The 18,268-nt window shown below is 34.8% G+C and overlaps 1 protein-coding gene across 1 annotated transcript in view; it reads left to right on the plus strand.

Moving 5' to 3' along the window:
- The window catches only part of LOC149800567 (calcium/calmodulin-dependent protein kinase type IV-like), a 58,139-nt gene that overhangs the window by 17,056 nt on the left and 22,815 nt on the right, over window positions 1–18,268 (plus strand). The window contains exons 5-10 of the mRNA XM_089954514.1: window positions 56–128; window positions 2,129–2,167; window positions 3,835–3,886; window positions 9,198–9,275; window positions 13,479–13,554; window positions 16,775–16,892. Coding sequence (XP_089810640.1) covers window positions 56–128; window positions 2,129–2,167; window positions 3,835–3,886; window positions 9,198–9,275; window positions 13,479–13,554; window positions 16,775–16,892 — 436 coding nt within the window. The remainder of the gene's footprint in view (window positions 1–55; window positions 129–2,128; window positions 2,168–3,834; window positions 3,887–9,197; window positions 9,276–13,478; window positions 13,555–16,774; window positions 16,893–18,268) is intronic.

Raw genomic sequence — 18,268 nt, forward strand, 5'->3', positions numbered from 1 at the left:
TTAATGTTTAAAGGGAAATTAAAGATTGTTGACCTTAGTCAACTGTTCTTTGCAGGATTGTGATTAGAGGTAGCTACACAGAAAAGGATGCATCTGATGCTGTCCGACAGATGCTTGAGGCAGTAGAGGTGATCATTTACCTGTGTTAAAAGTCCCTGTTTCCTCAGATTTTTCCCATCCTGTTTTAGAAATGAGGACAATTATGTTGAGGTGGGAGGTCAGAGGACATTCCTTATCAAACACTTCAAATTTGCTGAAACCATGTATTCGTATCATATGGTTATAATTTTAAACAATTGGGATTTCCAAATTAAGCTATATTTTATAAAGCCCTTCTTTTTCCATAAATAAAATAATTATCTTCTGAGGCAGAGCAATTGACACAAAATTTGTAACTTGAATAAGTGGGCAAATCAACCAGTTGTTCAGTATTTATGAAGAATCTATTATTCCAAGCTGCTCCGGTGGCCTAGTGGTTAGAGCATCCGCCTTGGAAGCAGGAGGTCATGGGTTCAAACCCCAGCCAAGTCATACTAAAGACTTACAAATTTGGTACTAACAGCTGCCTCGCTAGGCACTCAGCATTAAGAGGTTAGTGTTAGGACTGTTTGTTCTGGTGTCAGGATAATGTGACTGGGTGGGACATTATGCTACATGTCTGCAGAATGATGCCCTAGTACTAGCAATATGACTGAAAAATTGTTAAAGCTATGTTGAAAATCCTAATCACACACACACACATCACACACACACACTATTCCATGCAACATTGCTTCGTCACATAAGCACTAAATCTTGTTGCATCCGTATTTGATTACTGTCGGTCTTTTCCCTGCATTGATTGTCTATATCACATGATCCTTTAACCTCTGACATAAAGAATGATGTTGGCTGTGAGATTCGGATCATGTGACAATGCAGTGAATGAACAGGTACGTACTGTGTCCAGTTCGTAAATATTGTTTATTTGGCTTATGCATTGGCTTATTACAGAAATAGAATACGTTTTAATTGTTATGTATACAAAGATAAACATACTTCTAATCATCATGATGCAGTTAGAGTTCCATACAATGTCCCTGTTTATAGTGACTATCCTATGCCACCAGTTTCAGTGAACTCCATGTTTTCAATAGGAAATAACTCTGACTTTTCACCCCAGCATAACTGTCCAAGTGTCAAAAATGGTGGGAAGGGTTAGAGGAAGTTCAGATAATCAACTGTGGCTGTCTTTTATTTCAGATGATTGTTGAATTTTAACTGAATTTAGTATATAAATGTACTCATGTTAAATAGTATATATCCTGAGAACATAAAATGAATTAGAGCTATACATGATGTATTGTTTCTCCATTCTCTCTTTAAAACTGAAAGATCAAGATATACTGAATTGATGTTTTTTAAATACATGATCATTGGGTCTTTTATATGTTGTGAATAAATAATTATTATGATTTGTAGAAATGTTTTATTGAAGTGAAACATACAGATATAATACTTCACAATACTTCTTAACATGCTGATAAGACCAAGAAAAAAATGTGTTTCCTGTTACACTGTTTTTAAAATTAGGATATATAGGTCAGTTGTTTTTTTTGTTGTTGCTAACTTTATATATATTTAATCTGATTATTCTGTGAATTATTTTTACCATGGGGGAAAAAAGTGCTTGGGTCAACATCGAGAAACAGGAATTGCCAGCTGACTAGAAACATGCAAAAAAAATTTGGCCTAATACAGAGTATATTTAATCCTTGGTGAACTGTCCTTAATATTTCTTGTACATGTATTGATCTTTTTATGTGAATCAATATTTACTTTTAGATCCATTTATTTTATTTTCATGGGAGATACCTGCTGGAACACTTTAGTGTTGCTAGAATCTTTCCTTCCCATAGTTTCAAACTTTATTTAATTTTAAAATAAATACAGCAAACAGTAATATCTCATTCTCTAACAGCAATATATACTTTGTAGACAATATCTACTTCTAGCATTAGTGTTTTAATATTGTTGTGAGACACTAATAATAATCAATGGTACCTTTATCTAGACTTGATCCTTTATACATTATTTATACAGTATTTGTTATCTAGATATAATTCTTCATACTTTTGTTTTCATACAGTATCTTCATCAAAATGATGTTGTACACAGAGACATGAAGGTATGGAAAAAATATAAACTGTAAGCTTATTTTGAGTGCATGCTTGTGTACCTGTTTTACACATATATCATCCTTCATTTTGACATTGGAAACAAACATCTACGGAAATATTACATACCTGTAAAATATGTTAATTTCAGTCAATGTCAAACCTTGATTTGATTTGGTGACATAGTAGAGCTCTGGATAAGGAGTATATTCACTTATTTACACAGCCAGATAAATTTACAAAAGAAAATGCTTAAATTGCTTTTATTTGTGTGAAAAGTATGTAGTTTTTAACATTTAACTATTAAAGGTATGTAGTTTTAAACATTTAACTTAAATTGTCAGCATATTTTTACTGGATTGTCAATGATTTTATTGTGTTTTGTTTGGTGAGTATAATTTTGCAATCCAAATGAGTTCCAAATGTTCTGTGCATATTTGAAATGATTATGCTTGATTTACAGTACTTACACTCACCAAATATAACGTTCAAATACAACCTCTATGTTAAGCAGCTAGAAGCACGGTAAATTGTCATGGTAGACAAGTTGAAACTGGATGGTAGGAGTAGATAACTTGGGAATAGACAGTTTGGAAGTTGACGAAGTGGGACCATCCCTTTAGTATGTTCACAAAATGGTCTGTTGAAGTATTTTTAAAAATCCATATAGGTCCATATGACAGAGTTAAATAATCAGTTGAATGAAATCTTTCATACAGGAGGGCAGTGGATATACAACTTTCAACGACATTTGGCCTTGTTCAGTACTTCGAGTATATTATGTGCTGGGTATTTTATGTGCAATAAACATGTAATTAACACAGGCATTCCTATTTCTTGTTCCTGCAATAGACGTGTGTCCAAAAATGAAAGACAAAATAGAGGAACAGTTATGGATAATTGGTACATGTCATTTATTGCCTTAAAAGTGATTTTTATAAAAAGGAAAGGGGGTGGGCATCTGCCCTTAAATGCTGTCCTTTTAAAGCTTGATCAGCATCTGTAATATTGTTCTCTGCCACAATAATTATTCATTAGCTCATTGCACAATGAATCATATGGTTTTTGTCAGTAAGTTTTTAGTGGTTTTTGTACTAAGTTTTGTGTTGTGCTTTTTGAAAATCATGTGAAAGAAATCAAAGTATGGTTTGCATGCTACATGTGTACATATTATTATTTACACTGCTTGATTTGGGAACCAATAAATACCTTATGGCGACTAAGTATGGGTATGTGGGGCAAAAGGGTGTTGTTTATGCTTTGAATAACTAGATAAGCGCAAGCTGAAAAAAAGAGTTCTTTCTGAAGATTTAAGTTTCTTCATAAGGTGCTGTGGCAGCACATTGGTTAATATGGTGGACAAGTGACCATAATGAAGTCGGCTTTAACCCCACGATCAGATCAGTCCAAGTCAACTACCTTGGTACGATCTTGGGCAAGGTACTTTACTCCAGTTGCCTTGGCACTGAATAAACTTGTTTTACTGTGCCATGGACCACTAAACTAAACCAAATCAATTCTGTGTTTTACTGTGCCATGGACCACTAAGCTAAACCAAATCAATTCTGTTTCGTCCTATAGGATTTTGTTGGACATTGTATTTCTTTTTAATAGTCATGAATTAAAGTTCATGTAAAACAAATTCATTTTTTTACATGCTCATAATTTTCTTTTTCAGCCAGAAAATTTGCTGTATGAGGACTTGTCTAATGATGCAAATCTAAAAATTGGTAAGTGGAAATTCTGGTTGCTCTGTTCATCTTTTCTTTTGCATAATATGTTGCAATCAACAATCATAATAAAGTATCGAATAATTAGTTCCATAATCTGCATTTCACTTCAACGTTAGTTAAAACATGTTGTATGATGCAGTAGATATACATTCCATATATACTCACTTATAATAATAATAATAATGAGGACTTTGTATAGCGCCTAATCTTTAGAAGCTCTAAGTGCTTTACAACATTAGACAACACCTGTAACATAAAAAAACATATGATATTATTTCAAAAAACAAACATCGTGAAATTAGAAACATGAAAAACATGCTGAAAATATTTAAGGTAGGGAACATTATTAGGTCTTTAAGTTTGTTCTTGCAGTTGAAATAAGTGAGTTTTATGAGCACTCTTGAATGGGATCACTGTGGGTTTGTGTCTAAGTTCAGTGGTCAATTCATTCTACATTGCTGGGCCCTGGTATGCAAAAGAATGTTGTCAATATGACTTCATTTTCATAGTGGGAATAATGAGTATACGATTGTCAGAAGAGGAATGTAAGTATCCTGCTGGTGTGTATACATGGGTGAGGTCAGATAGGTATGTTGGACCGGAGACAATCAGTGAAACGTAGCACAGAAAACAAATTTTGTGTTTGTTTCTGGATTGAATAGATAGCCAATGTAGGGTACAGAGCAGCTGGGAGGTGTGCTCTGATCGTGGTACTCTAAGTATGATCCGAGCAGCTGTGTTTTGAACTTTTGAAGTTTCTGAAGTTGATATTGAGATGAAACAGATAGAATCAAGTTACAATAGTCCAGTCTTGAAAGTACTAATGAACACACAAGTGTTTTAGTGGCATCAACTGAAAGATATTTGTAAATGGAGCTGAGGCATCTCAGCTCAAGATATGCAGCCTTGCATATGTTCATGACATGTTGGTGCAATGTGAGTGACACCTACGTTTCATACTGAATGTGTGAATTTAATGTTGGTGTTACTGATATTTACTGTTTGAGGTAAAGGATGTGACTGAGAAAGTCTTTGTGTTGTGATCAGAATGGCCTCAGTTTTATCATCATTCATCTGCAGCTTGTTACATGTCATCCATGATTTCACATCAGAAATGCATCTCTCTACACCTTGGATGGTTGGGTGGCTAGATTTATATATTTGGGTGTCATCAGCGTACAATTGGTGAGACACTGGATGATGATCTATGACACTTGAGAGTGGCTGAGTGTATAGAATGAAGAGAACAGGTCCCAGAACAGACACCTGTGGAACACCACAACATAGATCAACTGGGCTGGAGTGTATTCCATTTGCAGATATAATTTGCATCCTGTTGACCAAGTAGGACTTGAACCACAGTAAGGCTGTATCATGAATGCCAAATACATGCTGGACGGTAAAGTAATATATCATGGTCTATTGTGTCAAATGCTGCAGACATATCAAGGAAAAAGGGAGGACTGTAATCTTTCCACTATCCAAAGGAGAGAGAAGGCCATTAACTACTTTTAGAAGAGTAGTTTCAAGACTGTGGCAAAGGCAATATGCAGATTGTACATTGCTAAAAAGACTGTTTGAATTCAGTTGAGATGCAAGCTGGGATAGAACAACCTGTTCTAAGATTTTTAATATGAATGGGAGATTAGAAACTGGGCCGTAGTTCTTTAAATCATTATGGTCGAGTGTTAGTTCCTTCAGCAGAGGCTTTACAGTGGCAGTTTTGAAAAATGATGGGACTTCTCCGGATGAGAGAGAGGTATTAATAACATCAGTTAGTGAAGGCAATACTGGATCTAAGCACTCAAGCTGCAGTGATGTTGGAATTGGATCAAGTTCACATGACTTTCGTGCACTCTTCATCATGAGTGTACGTACTAAATCCATAGAGACCAGTTCAAATGCTGCTAATGGTTGCTGCTGAAATTCTGTATCCCAACTGTATGGTGATGACAAGTCAGTTGAAATTGTGTTGTCAAGCTTATCTCTAATGGTTTGTACTTTGTCACGGAAGAAATTTGCAAACAGGTCTGAAAGGTCGACTAGAGAGAAGATAGTTGGAAGTGGTGTACATTAATGCTCTAGCAGATCTATGTCTGTGCAGTTTGTTAGGCATAACCGTTAGAACAAACAACATACACCCTGATATGCAGGCACATTTATGTGATGGCAGATCATAATTGTTGTTGTTTGCACTCTTACTCGGCTTATAATTGGCTGCATATAAGACATCAGCTTGCTAAGCTGTCATTTGTATAATCAGCCTTTACCATTATATATTTTAAAGACTTCTTATTCTTCACTAATGGCAAATTGCTTTATTTTCATATAAATGCATGCATATTGTGGTATGCAAGACAGTGTATTTAATGCTTTGAAACTCATGTAGTAGCTAAGGTACAATTTCAGCCATGCACTGAAACTCATGTATCTATGTACAGTTCAACCATGCATTGAAAATAATGTTGCTAGAGTACAATTCAACCATGCATTGAAACTCATGTAGCTATAGTACAATTCAACCATGCATTGAATATAATGTTGATAGAGTACAATTCAACATGCATTGAAACTCATATCACTAAAGTACAATTCAGCATGCATTGAAACTCATGTTGAAAGAGTACAATTCAACCATACATTGAAAATAATGTTGCTAGAGTACAATTCAACATGTATTGATACTCATGTCACTAGAGTACAATTCAGCATGCATTGAAAATAATGTTGCTAAAGCATAATTCAACATGTATTGCAACTCATGTTGCTAGAGTACAATTCAGCATGCATTGAAACTCATGTTGCAAGAGTACAGTTCAACCATGCATTGAAACTCATGTTGCTAGAGGACAATTCAACCATGCATTGAAACTCATGTCACTAGAGTAGAATTCAACCATGCATTGAAACTAATGTTGCATGAGTACAATTCCACCATGCATTGAAACTCATGTTGCAAGCTTACAATTCAACCATGCATTGAAAGTCATGTTGAAAGGGTACAATTCAACCATGCATTGAAAATCATGTCACTAGAGTAGAATTCAACCATGCATTGAAACTCATGTTGCATGAGTACAATTCCACCATGCATTGAAACTCATGTCACTAGAGGACAATTCAGCATGCATTGAAATTCATGTTGCAAGCTTACAATTCAACCATGCATTGAAAGTCATGTTGAAAGGGTACAATTCAACCATGCATTGAAAATCATGTCACTAGAGTAGACTTCAACCATGCATTGAAACTCATGTTGCATGAGTACAATTCAACCATGCATTGAAACTCATGTTGCTAGAGGACAATTCAACCATGCATTGAAACTCATGTCACTAGAGGACAATTCAACCATGCATTGAAACTCATGTCACCAGAGTAGAATTCAACAATGCATTGAAACTCATGTTGCATGAGTACAATTCAATCATGCATTGCAACTCATGTTGCTAGAGTACAATTCAGCATGCATTGAAACTCATGTTGCAAGCTTACAATTCAACCATGCATTGAAAGTCATGCTGCATGAGTACAGTTCAACCATGCATTGAAACTCATGTTGCTAGATGACAATTCAACCATGCATTGAAACTCATGTCACTAGAGGACAATTCAACCATGCATTGAAACTCGTGTCACTAGAGTAGAATTCAACCAAGCATTGAAACTCATGTTGCATGAGTACAATTCAACCATGCATTGCAACTCATGTTGCTAGAGTACAATTCAGCATGCATTGAAACTCATGTTGCAAGCTTACAATTCAACCATGCATTGAAAGTCATGTTGAAAGGGTATAATTCAACCATGCATTGAAAATCATGTCACTAGAGTAGAATTCAACCATACATTGAAAGTCATGTTGCATGAGTACAGTTCAACCATGCATTGAAACTCATGTCACTAGAGGACAATTCAGCATGCATTGAAATTCATGTTGCAAGCTTACAATTCAACCATGCATTGAAAGTCATGCTGCATGAGTACAATTCAACCATGCATTGAAACTCATGTTGCTAGAGGACCATTCAACCATGCATTGAAACTCATGTCACTAGAGGACAATTCAACCATGCATTGAAACTCATGTCACTAGAGGGCAATTCAACATGCATTGCAACTCATGTCGCTGGAGTACAATTCAGCATGCATTGAAACTCATGTTGCAAGCTTACAATTCAACCATGCATTGAAAGTCATGTTGAAAGGGTACAATTCAACCATGCATTGAAAATCATGCCACTAGAGTAGAATTCAACCATGCATTGAAACTAATGTTGCATGAGTACAGTTCAACCATGCATTGAAACTCATGTTGCATGAGTACAATTCAACCATGCATTGAAACTCATGTTGCATGAGTACAATTCCACCATGCATTGAAACTCATGTTGCAAGCTTACAATTCAACCATGCATTGAAAGTCATGTCACTAGAGTAGAACTTAACCATGCATTGAAAGTCGTGTTGCATGAGTACAATTTAACTATGCATTGAAACTCATGTCGCTAGAAGACAATTCAACCATGCATTCAAACTCATGTCACTAGTGGACAATTCAACCATGCATTGAAACTCATGTCACTAGAGTAGAATTCAACCATGCACTGAAACTCATGTTGCATGAGTACAATTCAACCATGCATTGAAACTCATGTTGCATGAGTACAATTCCACCATGCATTGAAACTTATGTTGCAAGCTTACAATTCAACCATGCATTGAAAGTTATGTTGAAAGGGTACAATTCAACCATGCATTGAAAATCATGTCACTAGAGTAGAATTCAACCATGCATTGAAACCCATGCCACTAGAGTACAATTCAACAATATATTGAAACTCATGTTGCAACAGTACAGTTCAACCATGCATTAAAACTCATGTCACTAGAGTACAATTCAACCATGCATTGAAACTCATGTCACCAAGTACAATTCAAACATATATTGAAACTCGAGTCACTTGTGTATAATTCAACCATCATGGTTGTATTAATTATCAGCAACTTAATTTTCATGTTTTCTCCAAATCTCAGCGTCTTCTTTTATCTACATGAAAATCATCACAGGATCATATCATAACAAAGATAGTATAAATTTATCCTTAGCACTCATATGTTTTATTTTGTTTCAGCACTGGTTATAAATTTTGCACTCTGTCATTAATTGGGATTAGAAAAATGTCTTCTTAGCAACACATATTCTGCTTGCTAACATATACAAGTACCATTATTATTATATGATTGTGCTGTTTGGTAAATTGATTATTATAATACAGTTAGTATGTGTATAATTTGCATGTTTCAGCTGATTTTGGTTTATCAAAGATAATGACAGAGGAAACAATGAAGATGACAACAGTGTGTGGAACACCTGGCTATTGTGGTATGATTTCATTCAGTCAACATTTTCTTAAATCCCCTTGCTACTGAAGTTTAGTTACATGGTTATAAGGGTTATCAATTTGTATTTTTATATTGCATCATCAAAACTGCATCACTATATGCATAATAAACATAATTGCTGACTGCAATAATGAAATTTTGTAAAATATGTTTACAATTGGAGGTGAGATTCATACAAGAATTCATGGATTTACATATGGTATATTTTTTTCTTATTCAAATTTATTATATAACAGCTAGTTTTGTGATGAAATGCTCTGCTTGTTTATTCAACCAGATGAAGAGCAAATGCTAAGATTGTAAGTGTGCTCACAAAGTCAAGCCATTTTGAAGTTGTTCAGATAGAAGTTAGCACAAGAGTTAGTGTGCATGTTAATTTATTTATTTTGCCATGAAATCATTTCAGTTATTTTACCAGTGGTGGAAAGTTGTAGTTTGTCAGAGCAGGTTGGACAAATCTGACAACCTTTTAACCTTTTCCCTCATGTACCTCCATAATCTGAATTCAACTTCATTTTTTGACATAGGTTAACTATTTAGTTCTTCTGTTTGAATTTTATGCCAGTTCCAAAATGAACTTACAGCAAAAAGAAATAGGTACGCAGTTATATGTTTGATAGACTGTATGTGACTTAGTAAAACTGTATCATTCATGATAATTTTAGTAGCCCAGACTACATGCCCAGTGCTAGAAAAATTTCTTGCCCGGATGACTGGGACAAATTGAAAACTGGGCTTGGCAAGTGCACTTCACTATGAGCAGGCATGCTGGGACAAGCTTTTATCCAGTGAAATATACATATATATCTACCAGCCTTCCAGGCAGCATTTTAGGGTTTTTGATATTGAAAAAATGTTTTGTTGTCCTAAGGGTGACTGTGACCCAAATAAGCAAAATTGTACAGTTGAAAATAAGTTGATCTACTTACATAAGCCAATAGAAAATGACTGTAAATAAAAAAAAAGAACAAAACGGTTTTCTTTGAAGCATTTGATACACTTGCAGTCAGTTATATCTGGTAGAATTAGCAATGTTGTATACTATCGACACGCACACACAAATATGTGCATTGTTTCACATGATCACAACCACATAGACATTACAATACAGGTTGTGTCTTTAAAATCCATTGGACAGTGGAATAAAGTACTGCTTTCCTGATCTTATTAGTTCATTGGAGGATTTGAAAGCCAGACCTTGTTACTGTTCATGCCTTATGAGTGCATATCTTTTTACTTTTTATTCAGCCAATGTGGTTATGTGAGAAAGCTTGCCAGTAGGTTCTCGTGGGTTGTTGGTTCTTTCTGGGGGTTTTCCCGGGTTCTTCCTCCACCATTATTACTGGCCACCATGTATAGCCTATCGTGTGCTGAAAAATGGCGTTAAACCCTACAACAACAACTACAACTTTTGTTCAGTACCTAATGAGTACATACTGTTATTCAGTGCCTAATGAATAATGACTTTTTACTTTTATTCAATGCCTAGTGAGTACAGATATTGTACCTGTCATTCAGTGTGTATTGAGAACAGATTTTGTAACTGTCATTCTGTGTGTATTGAGAACAGATATTGTTACTGTCATTCAGTGCATACTGAGTACAGATATTGTTACTGTCATTCAGTGCGTAATGAGTACAGATATTGTTACTGTCATTCAGTGTGTAATGAGTACAAATATTTTTACTGTCATTCAGTGTGTAATGAGTACAGATTTGTTACTGTCATTCAGTGCATAAACATAGGGAACAAATAAGATCAGATGTCTTTGACACGTCTAGTGACCCGAGAAATTTGGCAAAGATATCTGTCTTATCCAAATAGACATAGTCTGGAAATAAACATCACATGACTAGTATTCAGGCTAAGAAACTTAAAGTTAGGGGAAAAACAAGATCAGATGTCTTTGACATGTCCTAGCGACCCGAGTAATTTGGCAAAGATATATGTCTTAATCAAATAGACCTAGCCTGAAATAGACCTAGCCTGAAAATGAAAATAACACCAAACAAATCTAAACAAATAAAATACAAATAAGGCAACTAGGAAACAGAAATAGGAAGGGGGAGAAAATTTTTTTTAAGAGGAACATTTTGGAGAAAGGGAGAAAGATAGAAATTTTCATTTAAAAAAAATAATTGTATTCCTCCTTTTCAATCTAACCACTCCTTTTCCACTTTCTCTAAACAATACTTGACAAACCTAGCATGCACATAACACCACTAATACCTCTGAGAATACTCTAGCCAAAGGTGACAGTAATATCTATACCACAAGAAATTCTAGGCCTCCAAAATTAGAGCATATAAGGTGGTCCAACACCTAAGACCATCAGGGCCCACTACACAAAGTAGCAAAACTATTAATAACTTTAGGAAAGAAGGACCCCAAATTAGCATCTATAAGGTGGTCTAAACACTAACGACCATCAAGCTCAGCAGCACAAGGCTGCAAATAAGACTACGATAATTTAGACAAGTAAGACCCTAAAAACAGAATCCTTCATACAAGGTGGTCTCAAAAGTTCAAGACCATCAGGACCAGCCACACAAGGTGGCAAACTTTATTAACAACTGTCACCTAAGATACGAAAACAGCACAAGAGTTTTTTCAAAATTGTGTTGGATAACAATTTAGACCCGATACCCTGAAGTCTAGGGGCACCGACCTGTGACCTTGGAGCCTTTCCACCCTCTCCTCCCTTGTCACAGCCAGACTCCAACACAAACAGCATGCAGTGCACGCCCTTAATAAAACAAACAGCGTGCAGTGCATGACCTTAATACTGAAAATCCAGTACCAAACATATAAGTGTGTGATGGGTCCATTCCCACTCATACATACCTAAAATGCAGCTTAGTAGTGATGACTGAATAGGTTGAGTGTGTGCCAGATCTATTCCCACTCGCCTTCAAGCCCTCCATTCAGAGAGTTAGGACCTCAAGCCCAGCAGCACAAGGCTGCAAATAAAACTACGATAATTTAGACAAGTAAGACCCTAAAAACGGCTTTAATTAAAAAGTGCTCCATGAGCACATAAATGTCTAAGGGAAGTGGTTCCAATTCCTTCCCCTAGGAGCAATTAAATAGCCTACCATGTAGGCATAAAGCAGAGGTACATGCTCGAAAGAGTGCAAACCTCTTTAATTTAACATAGATAGATAGATAGATTCAGTGCATAATGAGTACAGATATTGTTCTTGTCATTCATTGTGTAATGAGTACAGATATTGTTACTGTCATTCAGTGCGTAATGAGTACAGATGTTGTTACTGTTATTCTGTGTGTATTGAGAATAGATATTGTTACTGTCATTCAGTGCATAATGAGTACAGATATTGTTACTGTCATTCAGTCCATAATGAGTACAGATGTTGTTACTGTCATTCAGTCCGTAATGAGTACAGATGTTGTTACTGTTATTCTGTGTGTATTGAGAACAGATATTGTTACTGTCATTCAGTGCATAATGAGTACAGATATTGTTACTGTCATTCAGTCCATAATGAGTACAGATGTTGTTACTGTCATTCAGTCCGTAATGAGTACAGGTGTTGTTACTGTCCACAAGTAAGTGTCATTGCATAGAAAAAGTGTGGGGACAAAGAGCCCTGTCCTTAAGTAAGTGTCATTGTATAGAAAAAGTGTGGGGACAAAGTGCCCCTTAACTAATTGCCTATAAACTAATAGCTGAAAGTCTGTGTAAAGATTGATCACAATTTGTACATGTTGTAGATCATAGAATCTTCATATCAGTTTTTTACAAAGAAAAGTGAATGTTGGTGTCAGTGAATTTTTTAAGTGTGACTTATTGAGATCACATCAGCTTTCAGCAACTGAATACCTGTATGACCAATTTAGAGGAAGTTTTTAATCACTACAGAGATCTCATATATTTTTACTGACTTGATAATTTTATTTCAAGGGACTGTTATTGAGAATAATCAACTTGTATATAAAATTGTTTTTCCATCCTTTAGTTAGACACAGAAGTCACAATCATGTCATTTTATGTGCAATCTCTCTCAGAGTTCAAAGTACTATAATACACATAAGTAATTGGTGATGTTATATTGATGTCATCATACTGTAATGATCATGTCATTTTGAGGTCGTTAGTAACCATTGATTTTACAAAAAGCAAACTACCTTTTCTCAGGAATAATTTTTTTTAATTTTCAGCTCCTGAAATTTTAATGGGTCAGGGATATGGACCAAGTGTGGACATTTGGAGTCTTGGAGTCATTGCTTATATATTGTAAGTTCATATATCAGACATTTGGAGTCTTGGAGTCATCACTTATATATTGTAAGTTCATGTATCAGTCATTTGGAGTCTTGGAGTCATCGCTTATATATTGTAAGTTCATGTATCAGTCATTTGGAGTCTTGGAGTCATTGCTTATATATTGTAAGTTTATGTATCAGTCATTTGGAGTCTTGGAGTCATCGCTTATATATTGTAAGTTCATGTATCAGTCATTTGATTAAAAGGGATAGAGAGATAAATTTGAGGCTTCAGTGTTTTCACATGTAAACAGCTTAATTAGTGTATTGCCTTTGAACATTTATAAAACCAGTAACCATGTAAATGAACATCTGAGCTACCCCTTTTGTATTAAATGATATTTTTCCATATCTGTGCTTAAGACAATGTGGACTGGAGATTTTTCTTCAAAAGCTTTTTTGTAAATATGGAGGATTTTGCATCAAATGTGACATCACTAGAAAAAAGATTCATCGTACATTTCTAAACATTACATATCTGATTAATATTGCTGGCAGAAAATTCTTTAAACTAGGTTATTTACCTTTTAAAAACATGGTACCTTTGATGCGTAACATTTTTTTTAAAAAAGAATGCCATTTCGAGTTTGTAAGCCACTGCAATTTCTTATAGTCCTTTTGTATCCTACAACTGCCTCTCATCTAGTTGAATTTTGTTGTTTTGTTATGTACATACATGTAGCAGTATGAAGCAGTATTAGAATGATCCTAAGGATGTTTTACCTAGTAAATTGTCAGGGCCCCAGAAGGCCCAGTGGTCAGATGCACTTACCATTATGGATCACTGCCATCTCACCTCTGTCTGTGTGAGTTCAAGTCTTGGGTTTGGCCAGTGTGGTATGTGAGAAAGCTTGCCAGTAGATTCTCATGAGGCAGTGGTTCTTTCTTGGATGTGGTTCTTTCCTGGATTTTCCCTGGTTCTTCCTCCACCATTTATAATGGTTGCCATGCATAGCGTATCTTGTGCTGAAAAATGGCATTAAACCCTACAACAACATCAACATAAATTGTTCTATGTTCAACAAAGACATGTCTTAACAACTGAATCCTGTCAGATATACAGTAAATGGAACAAATTGATTTAGGTACCTTAGCATGCACATTGTCAGTGGTATTCACATTAGTAACTGTCAGCTGTAAGACTAATGTGGAGACTGAGGGAATATTTAGTTTCACATTATTTTTATTAAATGGCATTGTTTCAGTTATTTTATAGAATTTACACGTTTGTAAATTTGTATAAACATTGCAGCCTTAGAAACAAGGACATTTGAACCTTAAAAGAATGATTTGCACTCACTACAGTTTGTAAACAACATTTATGTTTTCTATAATTTAGACATCGTTGTCAACTTGAATCAGTATTGTTTTATTTTGCCTTTATTCTCAAAATTGTGACAATTATTGATGCAAATCATCTTAATAACTGGTATAATATAAATTTTGACAAAATGTCTTATGTTTTGCATGCGTGTAACTGAACATCTGTTTAATATGATGCTATGGTACTTAATGTGTTTAGTCTCATCATTCTCATTATTTCACTCAAATGTATTCAAATCAGATGTCAGATAATCTCAAATAATATATATATTACATTTTCCCAATTCATGCCATACATGTATTACTAAAATGATAGTTGGATTAACGGAAACAAAACTGAGTATGGTAATTGTTATTTTTCTACGTAGCATTTGTCCAGCATCATTTAGTTTGGATTGTACTGATGTGCTATAAAACACTGTATATACACACATACATAGGAAATATTGAGACAAAGGTATCATTTTTCCAGGGGCAAGTTTTTTTGGCAGTTCTTGATATTTCTATTTTTAGACTTAACTTAGAATTAGCATCATGTAGCAAGTGTTATGCTTACATGCTGTTACACCCTAATGCATGCACACACACACACACACACACACACACACACACACACACTTCCTGGGGTGATGGAAATGGTGGTCTCAACAATGTTAAAATTGTGTGACAATTGTGTTAACAATTTTGCAAATCATAATATTGAGGTAAAATTTTTGCTGCAATAAAGATTTTAGTAAGATTGCTGAATGGTATGATCTACTATGCTGGGTTTTAATTTTTGGGACAGATGTTACTCTATTACAGTATTTACCACATATCTTGGATGCAATAAAATAAATGATGTATTTCCTGTCCCAGAACTTATGGTGAAATTATTTTCACCCAAGACATAAGAAATGAAATAAATGTGTATTGTATTTGTGCCCCTCCCCCAATACTGCATATTATAATAAAATTGATAAACAAAATGCGTATTTGATAATAAAATGAAAGAAACTAACATTGTATTGTTATCATTTATTCCTCCATTTATTCATCATGAGCAGTTTATTCAAGAAAAATGATGTGTCTTTGAATATACAATGCACAAAGAAATTACGTTAAAAATTTTATGGTGTCCCAAGAAATATTGTGTCTCAAAATATATGGTAAATACGTTATACATATATTTATGCACTTGAATGACTTTCTTTGGATTTTAGCTTTTAGGTTTTCCTCGACAGTTTTGTTTACATTTTTTTTTTATTGAGGAATGAAATTTCAGTATCCTGAACCATATCATTTTATCATGTACAGACTAAGCTATTGTGACCTAGTTTTTGTCTAGCCATAACTACCAGAAAGAGATTTTCTTGCCTTAAATTGTTTTTGAAGTAGGACAATTTTTATTTCAAAATGTTGCCACCATACACTTTTAATGAAGTTATTGAATCTGGGTATGACATGCTAGGATAGGGGTGGGATTGTTTGAAACAGTCCAACAGATGAAATGAACAACTCAAAAATATTTGGGTGCATTTCTGCTTTGCTGCAGAATTTTGGTTAAAAATACTGTCAATGTTAATGAATAACTGAATGAATATTTGACAAACATAATGTTAAATAGTTAACATTCATTTGCAATTCCATTGATAAATTTACATGAATATTCAGGGTTAATGATGGTAGAATGCTGTTCAGTTTACACTCCATTAGTTAACAGGCATCTGAGGAAAGGAAAATATGTCTGTTTAAGACAGGTACTTGCTGAGTACAGGTTAGCTCCTGCAGTAATTTGGTGTGAGGAACTTTGCAAATAGTATCTCTTCATGGCAGGTAATTGCTTAATAAAGTTGATCTTTAAGACAATTTTGACTATACTTTTGCAGGTTGTGTGGGTATGAACCATTTTATGATGACAATGAGAATTTAATGTACAAGAGAATCATCAAGGCAGACTACAAGTTTGACTCTCCATACTGGGATAATATCACAGAAAATGCAAAGGTATGTAACAGTTTTGTAGAGTATCCTGCGTTAAAAATGGAGCTTCAGTGGCTTTGTGATTACCTTCTCAGACTCATGACAGATAGTGTGCAAGTTTGAATCCTACAGTTGGATCAGCCTGGGTCAGCTACTGTGTTGTGTCCTTGGGCAAGGCAGATTAATCCCATTGACATGGCACTAAATAATGTACTTCATGTTGCTGTATCGTAAAAAACAAACCAAACATTTTAAACAGATACTGCATAAATTTTTAAAAGATATAAAAGTTATGAGTAAACACAATATGCCTAGAGCTGAGTGTTTCAAGGTAATTTAGGATCCCATGTGAAAAGAAACCTATTGAGCAAAAGAATACTATTCATCAAACTGCAGCAGATTTAATATAACAATAATTTAGTTGTTGTTGTTGTTGTTGTGGGGTTTAACGCCATTTTTGCAGCACATGATAGGCTATACATGGCGGCCAGTATTATTGGTGGAGGAAGAACCAGAGAAAACCCCGGAAAGAACCACCGACCCACGAGAAGCTACTGGCAAGCTTTCTCACAAACCCACATTGGCTGAATCTTAGACTCGAACCGCTGCAGACAGAGGTGAGATGGCAGTGATCCGTAACGAAGAGCGCTTTAGACCACTCGGCCACTCGGGGCCCCACAATAATTTAGTAAATTAATGAGGGATTAATTTAATTTAATGGTAAAACAATGTACAGTTTTGCCTTCATAGATGAAAATAGCATAAAGACTCATCCCTTGGTTAAATAGATTTTGAGTGCTTCAGTAACTTCATAAATTGTCATTTGCCATCAGTGTTTACATTTTTTAAAAACTCGCTTGTCATCGTTATTTAAATTATATGCCACTAGTACAATCTTATTACAACATCAAACTTGGAAAATATTTTGGCAAAAGTTATTTTCCTCATTAAATTAACTAAAATTCATTTTTTTATACTTTCACTACTAAAACTAAATTTTGGTAAATGTGTGATGTATACAATTTATGGTATGTACCACATGTATAAATCTGGTTTGTATGCTAATGATAACCATTTACTCCATAAGCACATTCAGGTAGAAAGAAAATTAGACAGAAATTATTAGTACAAACCACAAACTGAAAAACTTTCATTTCTGACTTCATTTTTCAAATTGAAAATCTAAATTTGGGACAATTAGTGCTAATTTATTTCTTCTTTAAATAATTCAAAGAGGAAAAGAATGACATCAGCAGAAGCACTTTTGTTTTGGATAAAATGGCAAATTGGCTACTCATATGAAAAAATAACCCCTTATCAATGAATTTGCTACTCATATCAGAAAATAACCCCAGATCAACAAATTTGCTACTCATATCAGGAAATAACCCCTTGTCAAT

Source organism: Sinohyriopsis cumingii, chromosome 4 (genome assembly GCF_028554795.1).
Source record: "Sinohyriopsis cumingii isolate HCF-2022 chromosome 4, ASM2855479v2, whole genome shotgun sequence".
NCBI lineage: Eukaryota > Metazoa > Mollusca > Bivalvia > Unionida > Unionidae > Sinohyriopsis > Sinohyriopsis cumingii.